This window comes from Papaver somniferum, chromosome 5, assembly GCF_003573695.1.
Source record: "Papaver somniferum cultivar HN1 chromosome 5, ASM357369v1, whole genome shotgun sequence".
NCBI classification, from domain to species: Eukaryota; Viridiplantae; Streptophyta; class Magnoliopsida; order Ranunculales; family Papaveraceae; genus Papaver; species Papaver somniferum.
In genome coordinates this window covers 66581550-66597655 of record NC_039362.1, presented here as the reverse complement: position 1 = coordinate 66597655, position 16106 = coordinate 66581550, and the positions used below count along the sequence as shown (strand labels likewise).

Genomic DNA, 16106 nt, shown 5'->3' with positions numbered 1-16106 from the left:
TTTGTTTCAAGTTAGTGGCTTTGATCTTACTCGAGAATTGCCTTTAGGACCTACCAGTCCAGTATGTTCCTGGATTCTTAAGCAATTTCGGCCTCTTTAGTTCCAATTCTTTTGGGGCATTCCAAGTTAAAACAACCACATAGATTCTTTGACACAACAAAACAGTTGGAAAGTGCATTCTCATATATTATTAGTACGCGATTAAAAATTTGTTCATCTCTGGTGTGTCATCGTCGACATGAATGGAAACTGTATTTATGTCAGTCAAAATTGTCCTGTTATAGGAAATGTGTCGGTTGCAGCGAGTGAAAGATAAAAGAATGATGAGACAAATTTGAAAATGCAAAACGCGCAAAGAAATTGCCGTATGACAGTTAAAACTTTACTGTATTCCACATGTTTCCTGGCATCAGATACAGCGGTCTAACCGTAGTCAATACTCAAAGAGGCAAGTACAAGGAAACAACCTATCATATGCGAACTGAAGAACATTGTTTCTCAAATGCGAATCCCTGGAAATGCAACATGAAAATGAACCGCTGGACTAGCATCAAAACATATTCAGAATCTCAGCCGCATTCAGAAAATTCATAAGTGAGCAAAAATAAATAAAAATTCACTATTAAATGCTGAGTTATTATATTCGTGACCATTAAATATTGGAATCCCATACAATAAAATGCATACTCTTTTTCTATAATTGGCTACGTATAATTACACTTTCGACATTGTACTGGCCACTAAACAGTCTCCGGCAAGAGTTGCATTTTACTGTACAATTTTGTTTGGTGGGAGTGAAATAGTTAATGGGATAGTAATTATTAATTAATTAATAATTAATACAGAAAATAATACTCTAATAATGAGAAAACGTAGGAATATACTATGCATTGTAAATGAATCTACTATACCGGTTCGGGCGTTAAATGAATCTGGTTGTTTTTTTTGTTGCTGTTGTTGTTGGTTTTTCGGGTATATAAACACGAGACCAAGTCTAAGTTTTCCCCTGTACCCCCGGAACAACAAATTAAAACACTCTCCTCAATTCTTTCTTCTTCTTTCTTCTCAAACAGAGAGGCAGAGAGCCAGAATCTTAAACAACAACAACAACAAAGGTATTCTTCTTCTTCTTCTTCTTCGTATCAATTCTAGGTTTGGTTGTCTTCTTCATTTCATGATTGCTGTCACCATTACTGGATTCACATATACGTAGCTCTGATCTGATAGTAATAGTCTTCTTATGATTAAACATTCAGTTTTGTTTTATGATTAGTTGTATAGATTTCTCTGAATTTCGTGTTTTTTTAGGTCATTATTGAATTTGCTTTCGTGGGTTTGTTTTATAATTCTTAAATTTTGATGAATTGTATCATCTATTTGTGATGTATAGATGTGGATCTGGTTGATGATTCAAGTTTGATTCGCTCATTAGTATTCACCACCGACATTTTTTTGTTTCCTACATAAACACAGATCCAATAGGATTTGTAATTGCAAGCATTTTTTTGCAATATGTAGATCTATCCAATTTTATATCTTTACCATTTAAAACATCATCTCCTGTTAGCATTTCTAGGTTTAAACTTAAAACAGTTTTTTTTTGTCATTGATCTGTTTAGTGTTTTACCCTTCATTTGTTTTACTCTAAAAAAGGTGACTTATTTTTTTTTTTGGTTGGTATCTACCTACATTACTTAGTTGGTAGATACCGTTAGGAGTACAATTCAACAAATCTTAACATAAATGTGTTTCTTTTGTCTGAATGAATATCATTTTCAGCTCTGTGATTATAAATGAGATGGTCTGTAGATCTCAAATGAGTTGTTCATTCACTGACTGACTCACAGTTTGGTTCTTAACAATGTTGGTTTCGGTTAGGAGATTCTCAATATTTTTTAATTATGATTTGTTGTCAGTGTATGACCAGATCTGTTAGCTTGGCTATCTTTATGTTTGTACATTTTTTATGCTGATCCAGAAATATGCGATCTCTTGATTGGTTTTAATCCTGACTATTGTGGTAGTTAGTGAGACTTAAGTTTCAGCGTGTATAAATGTTCCCGAGTCAAATTATTTGGGTCTCTTGAGAAGATGACATTTTAAGATTTAGCATTTTATTTTACATTTGTATTCAGCATTATAAAAAGTCATTTTTTCGGACTCTTTATTTGAATGTTACTAAGCAGAGCCTTAATTTTTTGCAGGACATATTGATCAAGTGAAAATGGTGAAGATTTGTTGTCTTGGGGCTGGTTATGTCGGTGGCCCCACTATGGCCGTCATTGCATTGAAATGCCCATCAATTGAGGTGGTTGTGGTTGATATCTCTCAACCAAGAATTGCAGCATGGAACAGTGATACACTACCCATTTATGAACCAGGTCTTGACGAAGTTGTTAAGGAATGTAGAGGAAGGAATCTCTTTTTCAGCACTGACCTAGAGAAGCACGTGTCAGAAGCCGACATTATCTTTGTTTCCGTCAACACCCCCACTAAAACTCGTGGTCTGGGAGCAGGAAAGGCTGCTGATCTTACCTACTGGGAAAGTGCTGCTCGTATGATCGCTGATGTATCAAAATCCGACAAAATTGTTGTTGAGAAATCAACTGTGCCTGTGAAAACTGCCGAGGCCATTGAAAAGATCCTGATGCACAACAGCAAAGGCATCAACTTCCAAATCCTCTCAAACCCAGAATTTCTCGCTGAGGGGACTGCAATTAAAGATCTCTTCAATCCCGACCGTGTTCTTATTGGAGGAAGGGAAACCCCAGCAGGACAGAAGGCTATCCAAGCCTTGTCAGATGTTTATGCTCACTGGGTTCCCCAGGACAGAATCATAGCCACCAATCTATGGTCTGCCGAGTTGTCAAAGCTTGCTGCAAATGCCTTTTTGGCTCAAAGGATCTCATCTGTGAATGCCATGTCTGCTCTTTGTGAGGCAACTGGTGCTGATGTTGCCGAGGTAGCTCATGCAGTAGGGAAGGACACTAGAATTGGGCCCAAATTTTTGAACGCCAGTGTTGGGTTTGGTGGGTCGTGTTTCCAGAAAGATATTCTCAATCTTGTTTACATTTGTGAGTGCAATGGCCTTCCTGAGGTTGCAAACTACTGGAAACAGGTAATCAAGATCAACGATTACCAGAAGAACAGGTTTGTTAACCGCGTGGTATCCTCCATGTTCAACACAGTTTCTGGAAAGAAGATTGCTATTCTTGGATTTGCTTTCAAGAAAGACACAGGTGACACAAGAGAAACCCCAGCGATTGACGTCTGCAAGGGTCTGTTGGGAGACAAGGCAAGAATTAGCATTTACGACCCACAGGTTACTGAAGATCAAATCCAGAGGGATTTGTCACTGAACAAGTTTGAATGGGACCACCCAGTGCATCTCCAGCCAATGAGCCCAACCACTGTAAAGCAAGCATCTGTTGTTTGGGATGCTTACAGCGCTACAAAAGATGCTCACGGTATTTGCATTCTGACTGAATGGGACGAATTCAGGAACCTTGATTTCCAGAAGATCTTTGATAACATGCAGAAACCCGCTTTTGTTTTCGATGGAAGGAACATCGTTGACGCAGAGAAGCTAAGGCAGATTGGATTCATTGTGTACTCCATCGGTAAGCCTCTGGATTCATGGCTCAAGGACATGCCTGCCGTGGCATAAATAAGTAAAACAAAATGTGAGTAAAGCTTGGTGTGGCCAACTAGCTTAAATTTGTGAGACATTTATTCTTTAAAAAAATTTATTCTCTCTTTACTGCTGTTCTTTTCTGAAGACATGTGCCTCTTATATTATTGCTTTAGTTAGTAGTTTCTATCTGTAATCCCTACAATATTGATGCAGTAGGAGGCTGTCTTCTTTTTTTGTCTTTACAATGTATTCCATCACTTCTTTACTGTCCCAGATTATGTTCTTTTGACCTGATTCTGTTGTTTTACTTTGATCAGTATATCTTTATATTCATTTAGTATCTACTTGTCTGATCGCCCTCTCTTCTAAACATCTGATAGACAAATCTAAAAACCAGATTGCTGACTATTACAGAACTCATATTTTTTTAAATTTTTTCCTTGGAAATAAAAGGGCAAACGTTTTGTAGATCTGGCAATGTTTATAGTACTGCTATAAAGAATTGCAGACAATATCCCTGCAACTTAAATGCAGCTCTTTCTGAGATAACTTCAGTGGCCATGAAGTTTCTACCTAGCAGACAACCTCATGGCCGCAATCACCCTGAATGTCTAGCAGACATCCTCATGACTGAGAATCGCGCACACATGTGAGCATGTGTGATTGACTATACTTTTTCTTGGAACAACTATCAACTGCTACTGCTTGACCAATGATTGACCACTGCTTTCCGTAATGTGATGGTGCAACCTCTCCGACAGTTGTACATGACGACACAGTATCCTTGGCACAACTAAACTAACCAGTTTTAATGCAGTAGTCTCTCACTCTCTCCAGATCAGCAATGAATGCGACCGGTGAGTTTTTTCAAGCGGTACTTGAAATGGCTATTGAGGTTCTACAAACACAGTTGCTCGATTATCCATTTTGGAAATGCAAATTTATTAGAGGACAATGCAATACGCCAGCTGATAAAATGGCTAGGCATGCTAGATTTGCAGGAACGTGTCCGGACGTGTCACCAAATGTTAAGAGTATCACATACGGTAATCGGCATGTGACCTGTAATTGGTGTCCATTGATCTTTAGCTAGGAGGAACCTCTCCTAGGCTCTCTACATGAATAATCTTGTCACATGGAACACTCGTAGTGCAGCTGACTTTTCACCACCACTAATCATGTCGATAAATGTCTAGCAAGGCTATTTTAAACTCAAAAAAGTTAACTTTTTGCAAATGGAAATGGGACCGATTTTCAACGACAAAGAGAATGCTCTACAGGCCAAAAGCTTACACTAGCCAGTAGCACACCAATTTTAGTGTGTGTACCTCAGTCGGATACAGCATATATAAAATAACTCCCAAAATTAGTAAAGGGATTCATTAGCTACGCGTCAACAAACCAGTTAATAACATATTACTATTTAATCATTTTTGATTTATCAGAATCATTTGAAAATTTATGATTAGGAGCAGGATTCTCCTTCTATCGGAATGGACAGCCATATTACTTGTCGAATCCATACATAGAATAGAACCCTCTGTCACAGTGGTTGTTGAGCCACCAAATTAGTAAACATTGTCAAGCTGCAAACATATCTCCAGATCAGAAATAAAATAAAATAAAATAAATTAACGGTTAGATTTTTCTCATTTTGGTAAGCACAGTATTATTATTTTTTCTTAAATTAATTTTTTTTTTTTTTGTCTATCGTCTTGGTATCCCATTGTTCGTTGAGAATGGCTTGTGCCCAAGTTGTAATAAAACCATGGACATCTTTGGTGATCATGCACTTCATTGTGCTAAGGATATAGGCCCCAAGTTTCGACATGATATTGTTCGTGATGTAGTCGACATTTGCTTCAAAGCTAGTGTGCCTGCTCGTAAGGAAGTTTCTTTGGGATTTCTGACGAATGATGACAAAGAGCTGAAACCTGCTGATATTCTTGTGCTTAACTGGGAAGACGGAAAGGAGTTTGTATGGATGTCACTGGTGTTTCGCCCTTCACAGGTGACGGAATTCGCTCTTTCGTCCCAGGGAAAGCTATATCTAATGCGGTTTCACGTAAACACTCTAAATACTTGGACAAGTGTATTTCACATGGCCATGGATTGAGTGTTTTGGTTTTCTCTACTCTAGGAGAGTTGGGTGAGGATACTTTGTGTTTTTTCGAGCGTCTGAAAAATTATTTAGTTAGTAACGACGCTAGTAGTGGTTTTGGTAGCTTTATTTTTCATAAATTAGGCGTTGCTATTCAAAAAGGTGTTGGAGCCCAGCTTGTTGCTAGGTTACCAACCAAAAGCTAATAATGATTATAAAAATAATTAAAGAATTTAATATTCCTAATTATTATTATCACGAATACAAAAAAAATTAAATTAAAATTAAAAACAAGTCTTCCTTGATTTTGAGTCTTTTGAAAATGGCGACCATTTCAATGTCTACTCCTATCATCTCATAATCATCATCTTCATCTTCTTCTTCGACTCCAAAAGATCTTCGTCTTTGTATTCCTCAATTTTCCAGGAATCTCTGAAACCCCTTTTCACATTCAATTTTTAAAATTTTTTTTTTTCTTTTCTTTTGTGTGTATAAACTATAGAGACAGTGAGTAAAGAGGATGGGGTGTTTTAGTAGTAAAGAAGGAGATTCAAAAGCGAGTCGGATCGCTAGGTGGCGATCAACTGGCATTGTTGCTCTTAGAGATTCTAAATTAAAGGTTCTATATTTTATTTTATTTTTAATGATTTGATTCTCTTTCTGGGTTTGTGATAATTATAGTTTGTTTGATTGTGTATACGACTGTTAATGTTAGTTCTAATTGAATCTGAATAATCAGTTTAGATTGTTTCTTTTTCACTGGGTTTGGCTTGTTTTATTGAATTTTGTATCTAAGGGTGGTGTTTTTGAGTTGCTAATGAAGTTTGAAGTTGAGATTTTGGATTGTTCTTTTTCCGATTTTTAATGTTGATGGAAGATAGCAATTTTCGTTTTTCAAGTGGACACTGTGTTCATAAGGTAAAAGGATTGGTGGTGCCCAGGAAATTGAGTTGTAGTTAAAATATGTAGAACTGTTCTACCTACGCGTTTTGGTGGAAATACATTATGAGTGAAAGTTGATTAAAAACATGAGTACAAATTGATTTTGTTGGAGAAGAAAAATGCATGAATTAGAATACATGCGCGTCGTTTTGATCTTTCACTTGATGCGTTTCACATTAGTATTATTGGGACTTGAGAATTACAAGTCCAATGAAGATTTAAACTATATTGCTGATTACATTATGTATTGGAGTTATATGGTTGCAGTTTGAAATGGTGGTTGTTTGTTTGGTGTTCCTTTTTCTGTCGGCGTTGGTTCGTCATTTCATTGATATACTAACTAAACCTACTTGGAATCAGATTTTTCCAAACGAAGTTCTTGATATGGACAGAGTTGTTCGCACTATTGATTTAACAAACAATAAAATAAGTATGATTCCATCTCTCTGATGTATTTTTCCGTCTCTGTATAGCCGAAGGTATGTTCAGCTATTCTTACATCTGTTGTTGATTCTTTGCTTTTGCAGTTGATATTCCTATGGGTATAAGCCGGTTAATCAACATGCAGCGCCTGGTAAGAATAGATACTGTGCTTTTCTGAGATTTAGTTGCACACCGCTGTCTCGTACTTGGAACGGTAGCATTAGGGCATAGAGGCATGCTCATCATCATTTGGGGTGAAACCCATAAGTGAGGGTGAAGAAAGGACACTACCTCCAAGCTTTTGAGTAATATCGCACAATGGTTTTATAGAAATCACATTAGCTTAGCCATTCATTTGCATTTAACAAATTCTAGTCCTCCTAGTGAGTAGTGAGGTAGTTTTTTCTTTCATGAAGTTCAAAATAAGAGTTGACTAAACATCTCACTAAAACTTTCCTTCAGGTCTTAGCTGATAACCTTATCGAGCGCCTCCCAGTGAACCTGGGGAAACTGCAGTCTCTAAAAGTTCTCACACTTGACGGGAATCAGCTTACTACTTTGCCTGATGAATGTAAGTTATATATTTTAAATGTCATTAGGTGGCTGTCACAAAGTTGTACTATCGTTATGTTCATTTTGACCTTTATCACAAACATATATGATTTACAAGTTAGTCACAAATCTACATTACAATATAGTGATTCTAACCAGACTTAATCATCTGTACGTAGTGGGCATGCTGGTCAGGCTTGAGCGACTATCCGTTTCAAGAAATTTATTGACAGGTTTGCCTGAAACTATCGGAAGCTTGCGCAGTGTGAGTGTTCGTTATCTAGTTATCTACATTTAATCCTATGGTTTTTAGCCATTTGAGCTGTGAAGGCATTGATAAAGTATCATTGTCATGTCATCTTTTGTATAATTCTGAGTTTTGGTAATCTCTGGTATTATAGTATGTAACTTCATTTATCTTATTTGATGATTCAGTTGTCGCTGTTAAATGTATCAAATAACAAATTACAGTCGCTTCCGGAATCAATAGGGAGTTGCTTCTCTATGGAAGAATTACAAGCAAATGGTACTGCCATCTTTCTTTATGGCCTTGTTTTCTGTTTTCGCTTTGCGTGCTCTAGTCTATTTGACTCCGTGTTTCTTCTGTTTTTCTTTCTTGTTCTAAAAACTTGAACTCTGTACGCAGACAATTACATTGATGAGCTACCTTCATCAGTTTGCAATCTCGTTCACCTGAAGTCTCTATGCTTAGATAATAATGCTGTCAAACAGGTACAAAGTCATTATGACGAACCTCCAATTACTGTGTTGTTTTTCTGCGACTTACCTGTACCCATAGTAAAGGATGATAGTGAGAAATATATCAATCAAGCGCTGAGGTTTGTTGATCAACGTTAATCATGTCAAATTTTTGAACAGATACCTCTAAATCTATTGAAAGAATGCAAAGCCTTGCAGAACATTTCTCTTCATGATAATCCAATTTCAATGGATCAATTCCAACGGGTATGTTCCATTTTTCCATGAACTAAAAAATTGTGAAACTCTATCTTTATTCTTTAAATATTGCACATTAGCAGCTTTATATTTCCAACCATTGCAGTTGGAAGGGTACCAAGAGTTCGAAACAAGGCGGAAAAAGAAGTTTGACAAGCAGATTGACTCAAATGTGATGATGAATTCTAAGGGCCTTGATGTTGGTGTTGACTCTTAAAATTTCTGATAGCATTCCTTGTAAAGAAGTAAGTTCTACACCTTAACATCTTTTAGAAGTTTTTAACAGTGCCTCCTGATACTGAATTTTCAACACTAAGGCTGAGTTAAGTTGTTTTCGAACTAGACTATGAACAATATCACTGGATATACTGAAAATTTAGTTTTTTATTTTCCTGAATGTTCACTCTTGACCAGTGACGTAATATCGTTCTTTTTTGTGAATTCATTTGTTGATTGTTTCCTAAACCATTGATCATAAACGAAGTTAAACCCAACTCGAGGCAGAACAGTGATTAGTGATACGTTTGCATTATTGGCCTTTTTTTTGTTTTTCTTTGCTCACATCGCAAGAGTCTTAAACTAACACATCTAATTTCCGTTTTGTGTAGGGCGTGAGAGATAATGGATGAAATATATTCATTTGCAGAGAGCATAATATTGAATTTGGCTGCAATAATCTTGGTAATATCCTGAAGCAAGAGGAGCAGCATCCGGTCACCAATACATTTTTTTTTACTTTTTTCAAGTTTCATATTGTACATCTATTTAAACGAATTCACCATTCTGTAAATGGTTGATATATATATTGGTATTATTGATAGAAGAATTTTGTCTGTCATTATAGGTGTTGTATATGAAACATTTATTACATAGTATTTCAGCAATCCTCTTACAGTGATTATTAGTATTGCTTCAGCATTCAGAGTGTAAAAGGTTCAATGTTGTGGAATGGCCTCATTCTATACCTACTCATATATGGTTAAATCTCTGTCATTGTCATGCGTGTTTGGCTGAAATTCTTTAAAGCATCACCTAATAGTTTCCGTCATTAATGTTCACCTTGTATTATTAGTATCTCTGGTGCATTAATGAATATTCTGCGGTATTAAACCCGCACTACTGTGCCCTTTTTTTGACCATTAATTGCACATTTGTGCATATTTCAGGTGTTCTAGTTGTTGCTGTGGAACAAAAAGACGAGAGGAATGCAGGATCTCACAGTTTCCAAATCGGTCGATTCAACACCTGCCAAGAGGAAACTCCAAAATGCCCCATGAAGCTCTTATGTGATATGACTTGATCTAAATTGTGAATGTCTTAGCATCGCTTGCTCTCGGAATTCCCAGGTAATCATGTTTTCAAATTGGAATACAAAATTAAAAGATTTGGAGGGAGGACTAAATAAATATTTCTATCTAGCCATAAAAAGGTTTGGCCACCTAAAAATAAGGGTAAATTGGTAATAATGAACCATTTCTGAGCCTGTATTTGGTTCAGTGTGAAAGAGGTTTCCGGTTAATAACCGGGTTTTCTAACCTCGAACCTGCCGGTTCCAGAAATATCAAACCCTAGAAATCTACTCGTTTCTCGTAATTTCTTCCCCCTTTTCAATATTTTTCTTGATCAAGGCTTAATTTCTCTATTTAATCAATCTTTCATCCTTCAATCGACTTTCTTTCGTATCAATTCTCACTTTTCTTTATCGATCGGTCCTTGTTTTGGGACTAACCGTTCTGGAAATCTTAATCTAAGGGTTAGGGTTTCCGGATTCCCCCCTTTTTAATCTTCGATCTGTATAATCCCTCAATTTTATCGGGAAGATTCCTCAATTTCCACCTGTAATTAGAAAACCCAAGGATATCTTGATTTAGGGATTCAATTCCTCAATTTGTACTCATCGGAAGAATTTTCGTGGAGGTAAACTTTAATTTAGTAATTAGCTATTTATTCATAGTTCTTGCAATTTATTTCTTGAGGAAGTTGTAATATCTGTATAATCATAAAATGGGTTCACTGTAGAAAAATCTCCTTTGTAGCTTGTTCTATTACATCTTGCTCTTTGAAATGCAAGTGTTAATTACTTTAAGTTTGTTTATGACTACTGCAATGTGAGGAATTCATTATGGAGACAAGAGTTACTATCTTTGAAATTCAGCCAAAGTGAACTGAGCTTAAAGAATTCTTGGTCAATCTCGAGGAGATTTATATCATAGAGCATAAAAATGCTGAGCATGACATGGGTCTCGAAATGGTTGAAATGGAGTATGAAACTTGGTAGTGTACATTGTGTTATATATAATAAAGAATGGAATGGCATGGTGAGGAGTTTTAATATTTTGTGGTTGTATTTAGAAATTGCTATGCTCAGCAACTGCACCAAATAGTCATTCTTAGCTGTCCCCATCGATGCACTAATGAAATGATATTGAAGGCTGTGATAAATTTTTGTAAACAATGGGTAGTTATTGTATTCCGTGGGTCTAATTTCATGTTAATTTAGGGTGTTTTAGTTTCATTTATGTTGTAGTATCTTTCATTTCTTGTTTGTGGTGTCAATGCTTGATCATGTATTAGCCATGTGATGACTAACTTTTCTGGATTTTCGTGCTCGACTTAACTAGAGTATTTCATAACTGCTTCCTTTTGCAGGTAAAACATGGTGTACAAAAGGTCTTTTGGTGATGAAGAGAATTATGAGTTTCCATGTAAGCACCATAGACAATCAGAAGACTACAGTGATCAATTACCTCCGATTCCTGAGATTTCAGCCTGCAGTGATGTCCATCAGGATTCTTTGTTTTTCGGGTAAGTTTAGTTTTGTGCTTGTTAATAGTTATGCTAACTGCTAAGACTACAAAGCAATTTTTGCATGTCTAATTTCAACTGGGTTAGACATGCAGATGCTTTTTCCTTGCATATTTATGGAGTTAAGTCACTATATTGACTTAATTCTCATATTCAGTTGGTGGAGATGAATCCTTCTGCAAATCACAAGGTGGGAAGAGCATTATTAATGTTACGGAACTTCCAGATGAGGCTCATAAGGTGATTGAGACACATATTCCTGCGGTTATTCCTAGATCTACGTGGGTAAGCAGTAGTGCGAGTATAGAGGCCTCAACGTTGGAGGAAGCCGGCAAATTATCGTTTTTTCCCGAGGTTTCGGAAGCTGGGTGCTCAAAAAGGGATTTAGTTCAGCATGATGAGTTGTATACAGCCCTTCTTAATTCTCCTCCTCCAAAACTAGTTCCTGTTGGGTCAGATCATCAAGCCATTATTCCGCAATGCACTGGTTCAAACGTAATGGCTGATAACAGCAATTTGGAGAACTTAGTGGGAACTTGTCTCCTTCCATTGTCTGATTCAGAAGCACTTTTCAGTGATATATTGGAAAGGGTAGATCAGATAATTGTTTTTGCTCAGATAAGGGTGGCGTGAGATGTGTCCAACATCACATTTATGAAGCTAGATGTAAGCTTAAAGAGTCGACTGGGCTGGAAAAGTTTGATAAATTAGGATTTTACGAGATGGGAGAGATTGTGGCAAGGAAATGGACGGAAGATGAACAACAACTTTTTCAAAAAATTGTCTTTGCAAATCCTTCCTCAGCTGGTAAAAATTATTGGACACCACTCCCTGAGGCGTTTCCTTCTCGAAGCATGATGGATCTTGTGAGCTATTATTTTAATGTGTTCATGCTTCGTAGACGAGCTGAGCAGACAGGTTGGACAATACACAGATTGAGCACTGTATTAGTTCGTTTCAGAACACTAATTCTTCGGGTGAGGAATAGTTATATTTTTCTGTTAAATGATATACTACTGAACAACTTAATTTCTGACTTCAACTTAATTTCGCCTAAAATAATTACTAAATTTGATTTCTTGACTGTGCAGTTGGTGAAGATGGAGCATGCAGTGGATCCCAACTCTTGGAGAGGGTATGCAATGTTACTGACAAGGAGTGGGAGACACATGTCCCTTTGCAGGCGGCCAGCTGCAGTACAATTGAAAAGGAGTCGAAGTCAGAGACACCAGTCAAGCTAATATTCCCCGCTGATGATTTCGAAACTGGGTGTTTGCCAGGGCCATCAGTTCAACATGATGAGATATACTCATTTCTTCTTAATTCCCCTCCTCGAAAATTAGTTCCCGTTGGATCAGACCATCAAGCTGTCATTCCAGAATATGTGGCTTCAAATTTAGTGATTGACAGTGTCGATTTGGAAAAGCTAATAGGAACCTGTCTCCTTCCGATGCCTGATTCAGAAGAAGCAGTCGCCAACTATTCTGATGTTGGGAAAGGTAGACCTGATGATTGCACATGCTCTGATAGGGGTGCCATTAGGTGTGTTCAGTATCACATCTTTGTAGCAAGAGACAAGCTTCGAGAGTCTATTGGCCGTGAAAATTATGCCAAGTTAGGGTTCTACGAAATGGGGGAGATTGTGGCTAGGAAATGGACAGAAGAAGAACAACAAATTTTCCAGAATATTGTCTATCTAAACCCTGTTTCATATGGTAAAAACTTTTGGACACAATTGCGTGAAGCCTTTCCTTCTCGAAGCAAAATGGAGCTTGTTAGCTATTATTTCAATGTTTTTATGCTTCGTAAACGAGCTGAGCAGAACAGATCATACTGGTTGAATGATAACAGTGACGTAATATTGCAAGAATTAACATGAAAGGTAGTGTTAGCTTGCCCCCCTTGTGACACAATCTCAGCCTCCCCATCCGCTTCGGTTCCCTTGGCTAGGTTACCCATGAGGCTCGTTGGTAGGTTAGCACGGCAACTTGTTCAATTAATGTAGTAATATGTCTTTGGAGCTTAGCTTGTTAGGCTTCCAACTAGTTAATGTAATACTCTTTATCCAATAATAAAATTATTTATATAATAATAATAATAATAGTATAAAATATATATATATATATAAAGAATTAATTACACATAACAATAATAAGGGATTTTTATTGACGAGAAGGGCAAGTACTAGTGGGACTGGACGTATTGTATTTGTCCGTATAGAATCCGTGAACTTCTTATTTTCATGTATTCACAATTAAACTATTTTTCATTTAACTATTATTTGTATGACCCAGTAAACCACTGGTTGAACCACCGGTCGACCCAGTTCACCCTGACAAAAGCTTTTGACATATTAGAATGAGATTTCCTTCTTGAAGTTCTGAGGAAATTTGGTTTCAATGAGAAATTATGTCATCTTTTTTATCAGTGTATAAGCACAACTCAAGTGGAAATTATGGTGAATGGTCGCCCTTCTAAATCTTTCAAGCCTACAAGAGGCATTAGATAATGGGACCCTCTTTTCCCTTATTTTTTTTATCTTAGTAATGAAAGCTTTTTCAAGGCAACTGATCCACCATGAACCGACTAATGAACTCACAGATCTGCTCCAAGATAAATCACTTACTTTTTGCAGATGACTGCCTGATATTCTATAAGGAAAATCTAACCCAAGTAAACAAACTTCTTCAAGTGCTTAAGGAGTTCATTGCATTTTCAGGTCAACTTATGATTTTTCCATAAATCTGCAGTCTTCTTTAGCAGGAATATGTTTCCTTGAACTTGTCAGAATATCAGCGGTATTATGCAAGTTAGAGAACTTAATATGAAAAAAGAAAAATATTTGGGTCTTCCTTTCTATGTTGGAAGAAATAAACAATTAATTTTTCTACTCTAACTGAGAAGATGAAGACTAGATTATCAATATGGAGAACTATCAATATGTCTGAGGCTCGTAGATCAGTAATGATAAGGAATGTTACTAATGCTTTTCATGTGCACCATATGGGCAGTTTCAAGTTCCCTGGCACAACTATTTCATAAATGAATTCAATCCAACAAAGTTTTTGGAGGAATAAAAAGCTTAACAAGAGTAATAAAATTATCACATGGAGGAGTGTTAATAAACCCAAACAATAGAGCTCAAATTGTTCAATAGAGCTCTCTTAGTTAAATCTGCATGGAAGGTGTGCACTGATAATACTCTTATTTGTGCAAAACCTTTACAAGCTAAATATTATCCAGATGGGGAGGTCTTTAATATCAAAGAAAACAATAACTCAACATGGTTTTGGAGAAGTATTAATAGTGAATTGAAGTTCATAAAAAGGTACAGTTGCTGGAGTGTTGGTAATGGACAAAAAATATTGATCTGGAAACACAGATGGATTGAAGATCTAGAAGGGCCACCTCTTCCCAAAAATGGAGTTTCAGTTCATCTCAACTACAAGTTTGTGTATCAACTTTTTTCTCAAGAAACTGGCAGCTGGGATTATCATTTCATTTTCTCTTTGTTTAAAACTACTACAACAAGATTAATTCTGAATATCTCAATTCACCATAATTATGAAGACACTCTAGTCTAGACCCTTGAACGAAATGGTATTTTCTCTGTAAAATCAACATATAGAAAGATGTTTGAGGAGAAGAATCTAAACCTTTCTGTGGGAACTAGGATGCAAGGAATATTCAAAAAACTATGGAAGTTGCCAATACTTCCTAGAATCAACCAGTTACTATAGAAGTGTGTCAAAGATTTACTGCTTACAAGAGATAAACTCTATTATGTTATCCATAATGGAGATATGAGCTTTCCTTTTTGTTCCCAAGTTCTTGATACTGAAGTTCATAGCATTTTGGGATGTCAGCTAGCTAAGAAAGTTTGGTTCGCTACTTTGAGTATTCACACACACTAAAGCAATAACTTGCAAGAATGGTTTTGTATATGGATGGATAAATTACTATCCAATCAAGTTAAAGAGGAGGAGGTGTGCAAGATAAATACAGTTGCCTGGTGATTATGGACTGAAAGATGTTAAAAAAGTCTTCAAATGAAGTAACTCAACACCGGAGAAAATCATTCACCGTTGCAGGAAAGAGTTATTTGAATTTGAAACCAAGCTTTCTTCTACTCATGTTTTTCCTTCTTTACAATCTAGAATTAATCTCCATTGGTGTCCTCCTCTAAGAGGATCATATAAAATTAATACTGATGGTTCTTTTCTTTTGGCCAATAAATATGGAGGTATAAGACTAACTATATGTGATTTTGCAGGTATCCACCGAGGCTCAAAATGTATCTACTTAACATCTTCTTTGGGTCCAGAGCAGGCAGAGTGTAGGGGACTTTGGGAGGTAACTAAGTGGACTGAAGAACTAAAATTGGATAAAGAAGAATTTGAATTAGACTCAAGACTGGTGGTTGATGGTGTGATTAGAGATCTTGTTAAAACAGATTGGAAAATCAGAAATATGTTTTTAGACATTAAATCTTTATTTAGTAGATTTATCTTTTGGCAATGTTCTTATGTGCTTAAAGAAAAGAATAAGATTGCAGACATTCTGTCAAAGTATGCAAGGATTGAGAGAACTAGTGGTGTCTGGTTATTAATACCTCCCAGTTGTATCGTAGATCAACTGCAGGAGGATAAAATCTATGTAAACACTACTTCTTTATAAATTTAATCTTCAGTT

At 36.5% G+C, this 16106-nt stretch overlaps 3 protein-coding genes across 3 annotated transcripts; all 3 read left to right on the top strand.

Moving 5' to 3' along the window:
- The first annotated feature begins 961 nt into the window (after positions 1 to 961).
- Positions 962 to 3928, top strand: LOC113281781 (UDP-glucose 6-dehydrogenase 4). Its single transcript, XM_026530625.1, has 2 exons — positions 962 to 1115; positions 2205 to 3928. The coding sequence occupies exon 2, from the start codon at positions 2225 to 2227 to the stop codon at positions 3665 to 3667; it is 1443 nt and encodes a 480-aa protein (XP_026386410.1). The 5' UTR covers positions 962 to 1115; positions 2205 to 2224; the 3' UTR covers positions 3668 to 3928.
- A 2065-nt stretch (positions 3929 to 5993) lies between these two features.
- On the top strand, positions 5994 to 9504 carry LOC113277481 (plant intracellular Ras-group-related LRR protein 7-like). The gene is made up of 10 exons (XM_026526565.1): positions 5994 to 6354; positions 7038 to 7107; positions 7205 to 7251; positions 7563 to 7671; positions 7832 to 7917; positions 8088 to 8178; positions 8299 to 8384; positions 8532 to 8618; positions 8716 to 8854; positions 9218 to 9504. The coding sequence occupies exons 1-9, from the start codon at positions 6256 to 6258 to the stop codon at positions 8824 to 8826; spliced, it is 786 nt and encodes a 261-aa protein (XP_026382350.1). The 5' UTR covers positions 5994 to 6255; the 3' UTR covers positions 8827 to 8854; positions 9218 to 9504.
- A 609-nt stretch (positions 9505 to 10113) lies between these two features.
- On the top strand, positions 10114 to 13579 carry LOC113281780. The gene is made up of 4 exons (XM_026530624.1): positions 10114 to 10526; positions 11259 to 11414; positions 11572 to 12391; positions 12506 to 13579. The coding sequence occupies exons 2-3, from the start codon at positions 11291 to 11293 to the stop codon at positions 12045 to 12047; spliced, it is 600 nt and encodes a 199-aa protein (XP_026386409.1). The 5' UTR covers positions 10114 to 10526; positions 11259 to 11290; the 3' UTR covers positions 12048 to 12391; positions 12506 to 13579.
- The last annotated feature ends 2527 nt before the right edge of the window (positions 13580 to 16106 follow it).

Excerpts from the sequence above, each read along its gene's own strand:
- LOC113281781 (XM_026530625.1), top strand. The coding sequence starts at position 2,225 with ATGGTGAAGATTTGTTGTCTTGGGGCTGGTTATGTCGGTGGCCCCACT.
- LOC113281780 (XM_026530624.1), top strand. The coding sequence starts at position 11,291 with ATGAAGAGAATTATGAGTTTCCATGTAAGCACCATAGACAATCAGAAG. Across the intron at positions 11,415-11,571 it reads CAGGATTCTTTGTTTTTCGG|TTGGTGGAGATGAATCCTTC; the intron begins GTAAGTTTAGTT and ends TCTCATATTCAG.
- LOC113277481 (XM_026526565.1), top strand. The coding sequence starts at position 6,256 with ATGGGGTGTTTTAGTAGTAAAGAAGGAGATTCAAAAGCGAGTCGGATC. Across the intron at positions 7,108-7,204 it reads TTTAACAAACAATAAAATAA|TTGATATTCCTATGGGTATA; the intron begins GTATGATTCCAT and ends TTGCTTTTGCAG. Across the intron at positions 7,672-7,831 it reads TACTACTTTGCCTGATGAAT|TGGGCATGCTGGTCAGGCTT; the intron begins GTAAGTTATATA and ends ATCTGTACGTAG.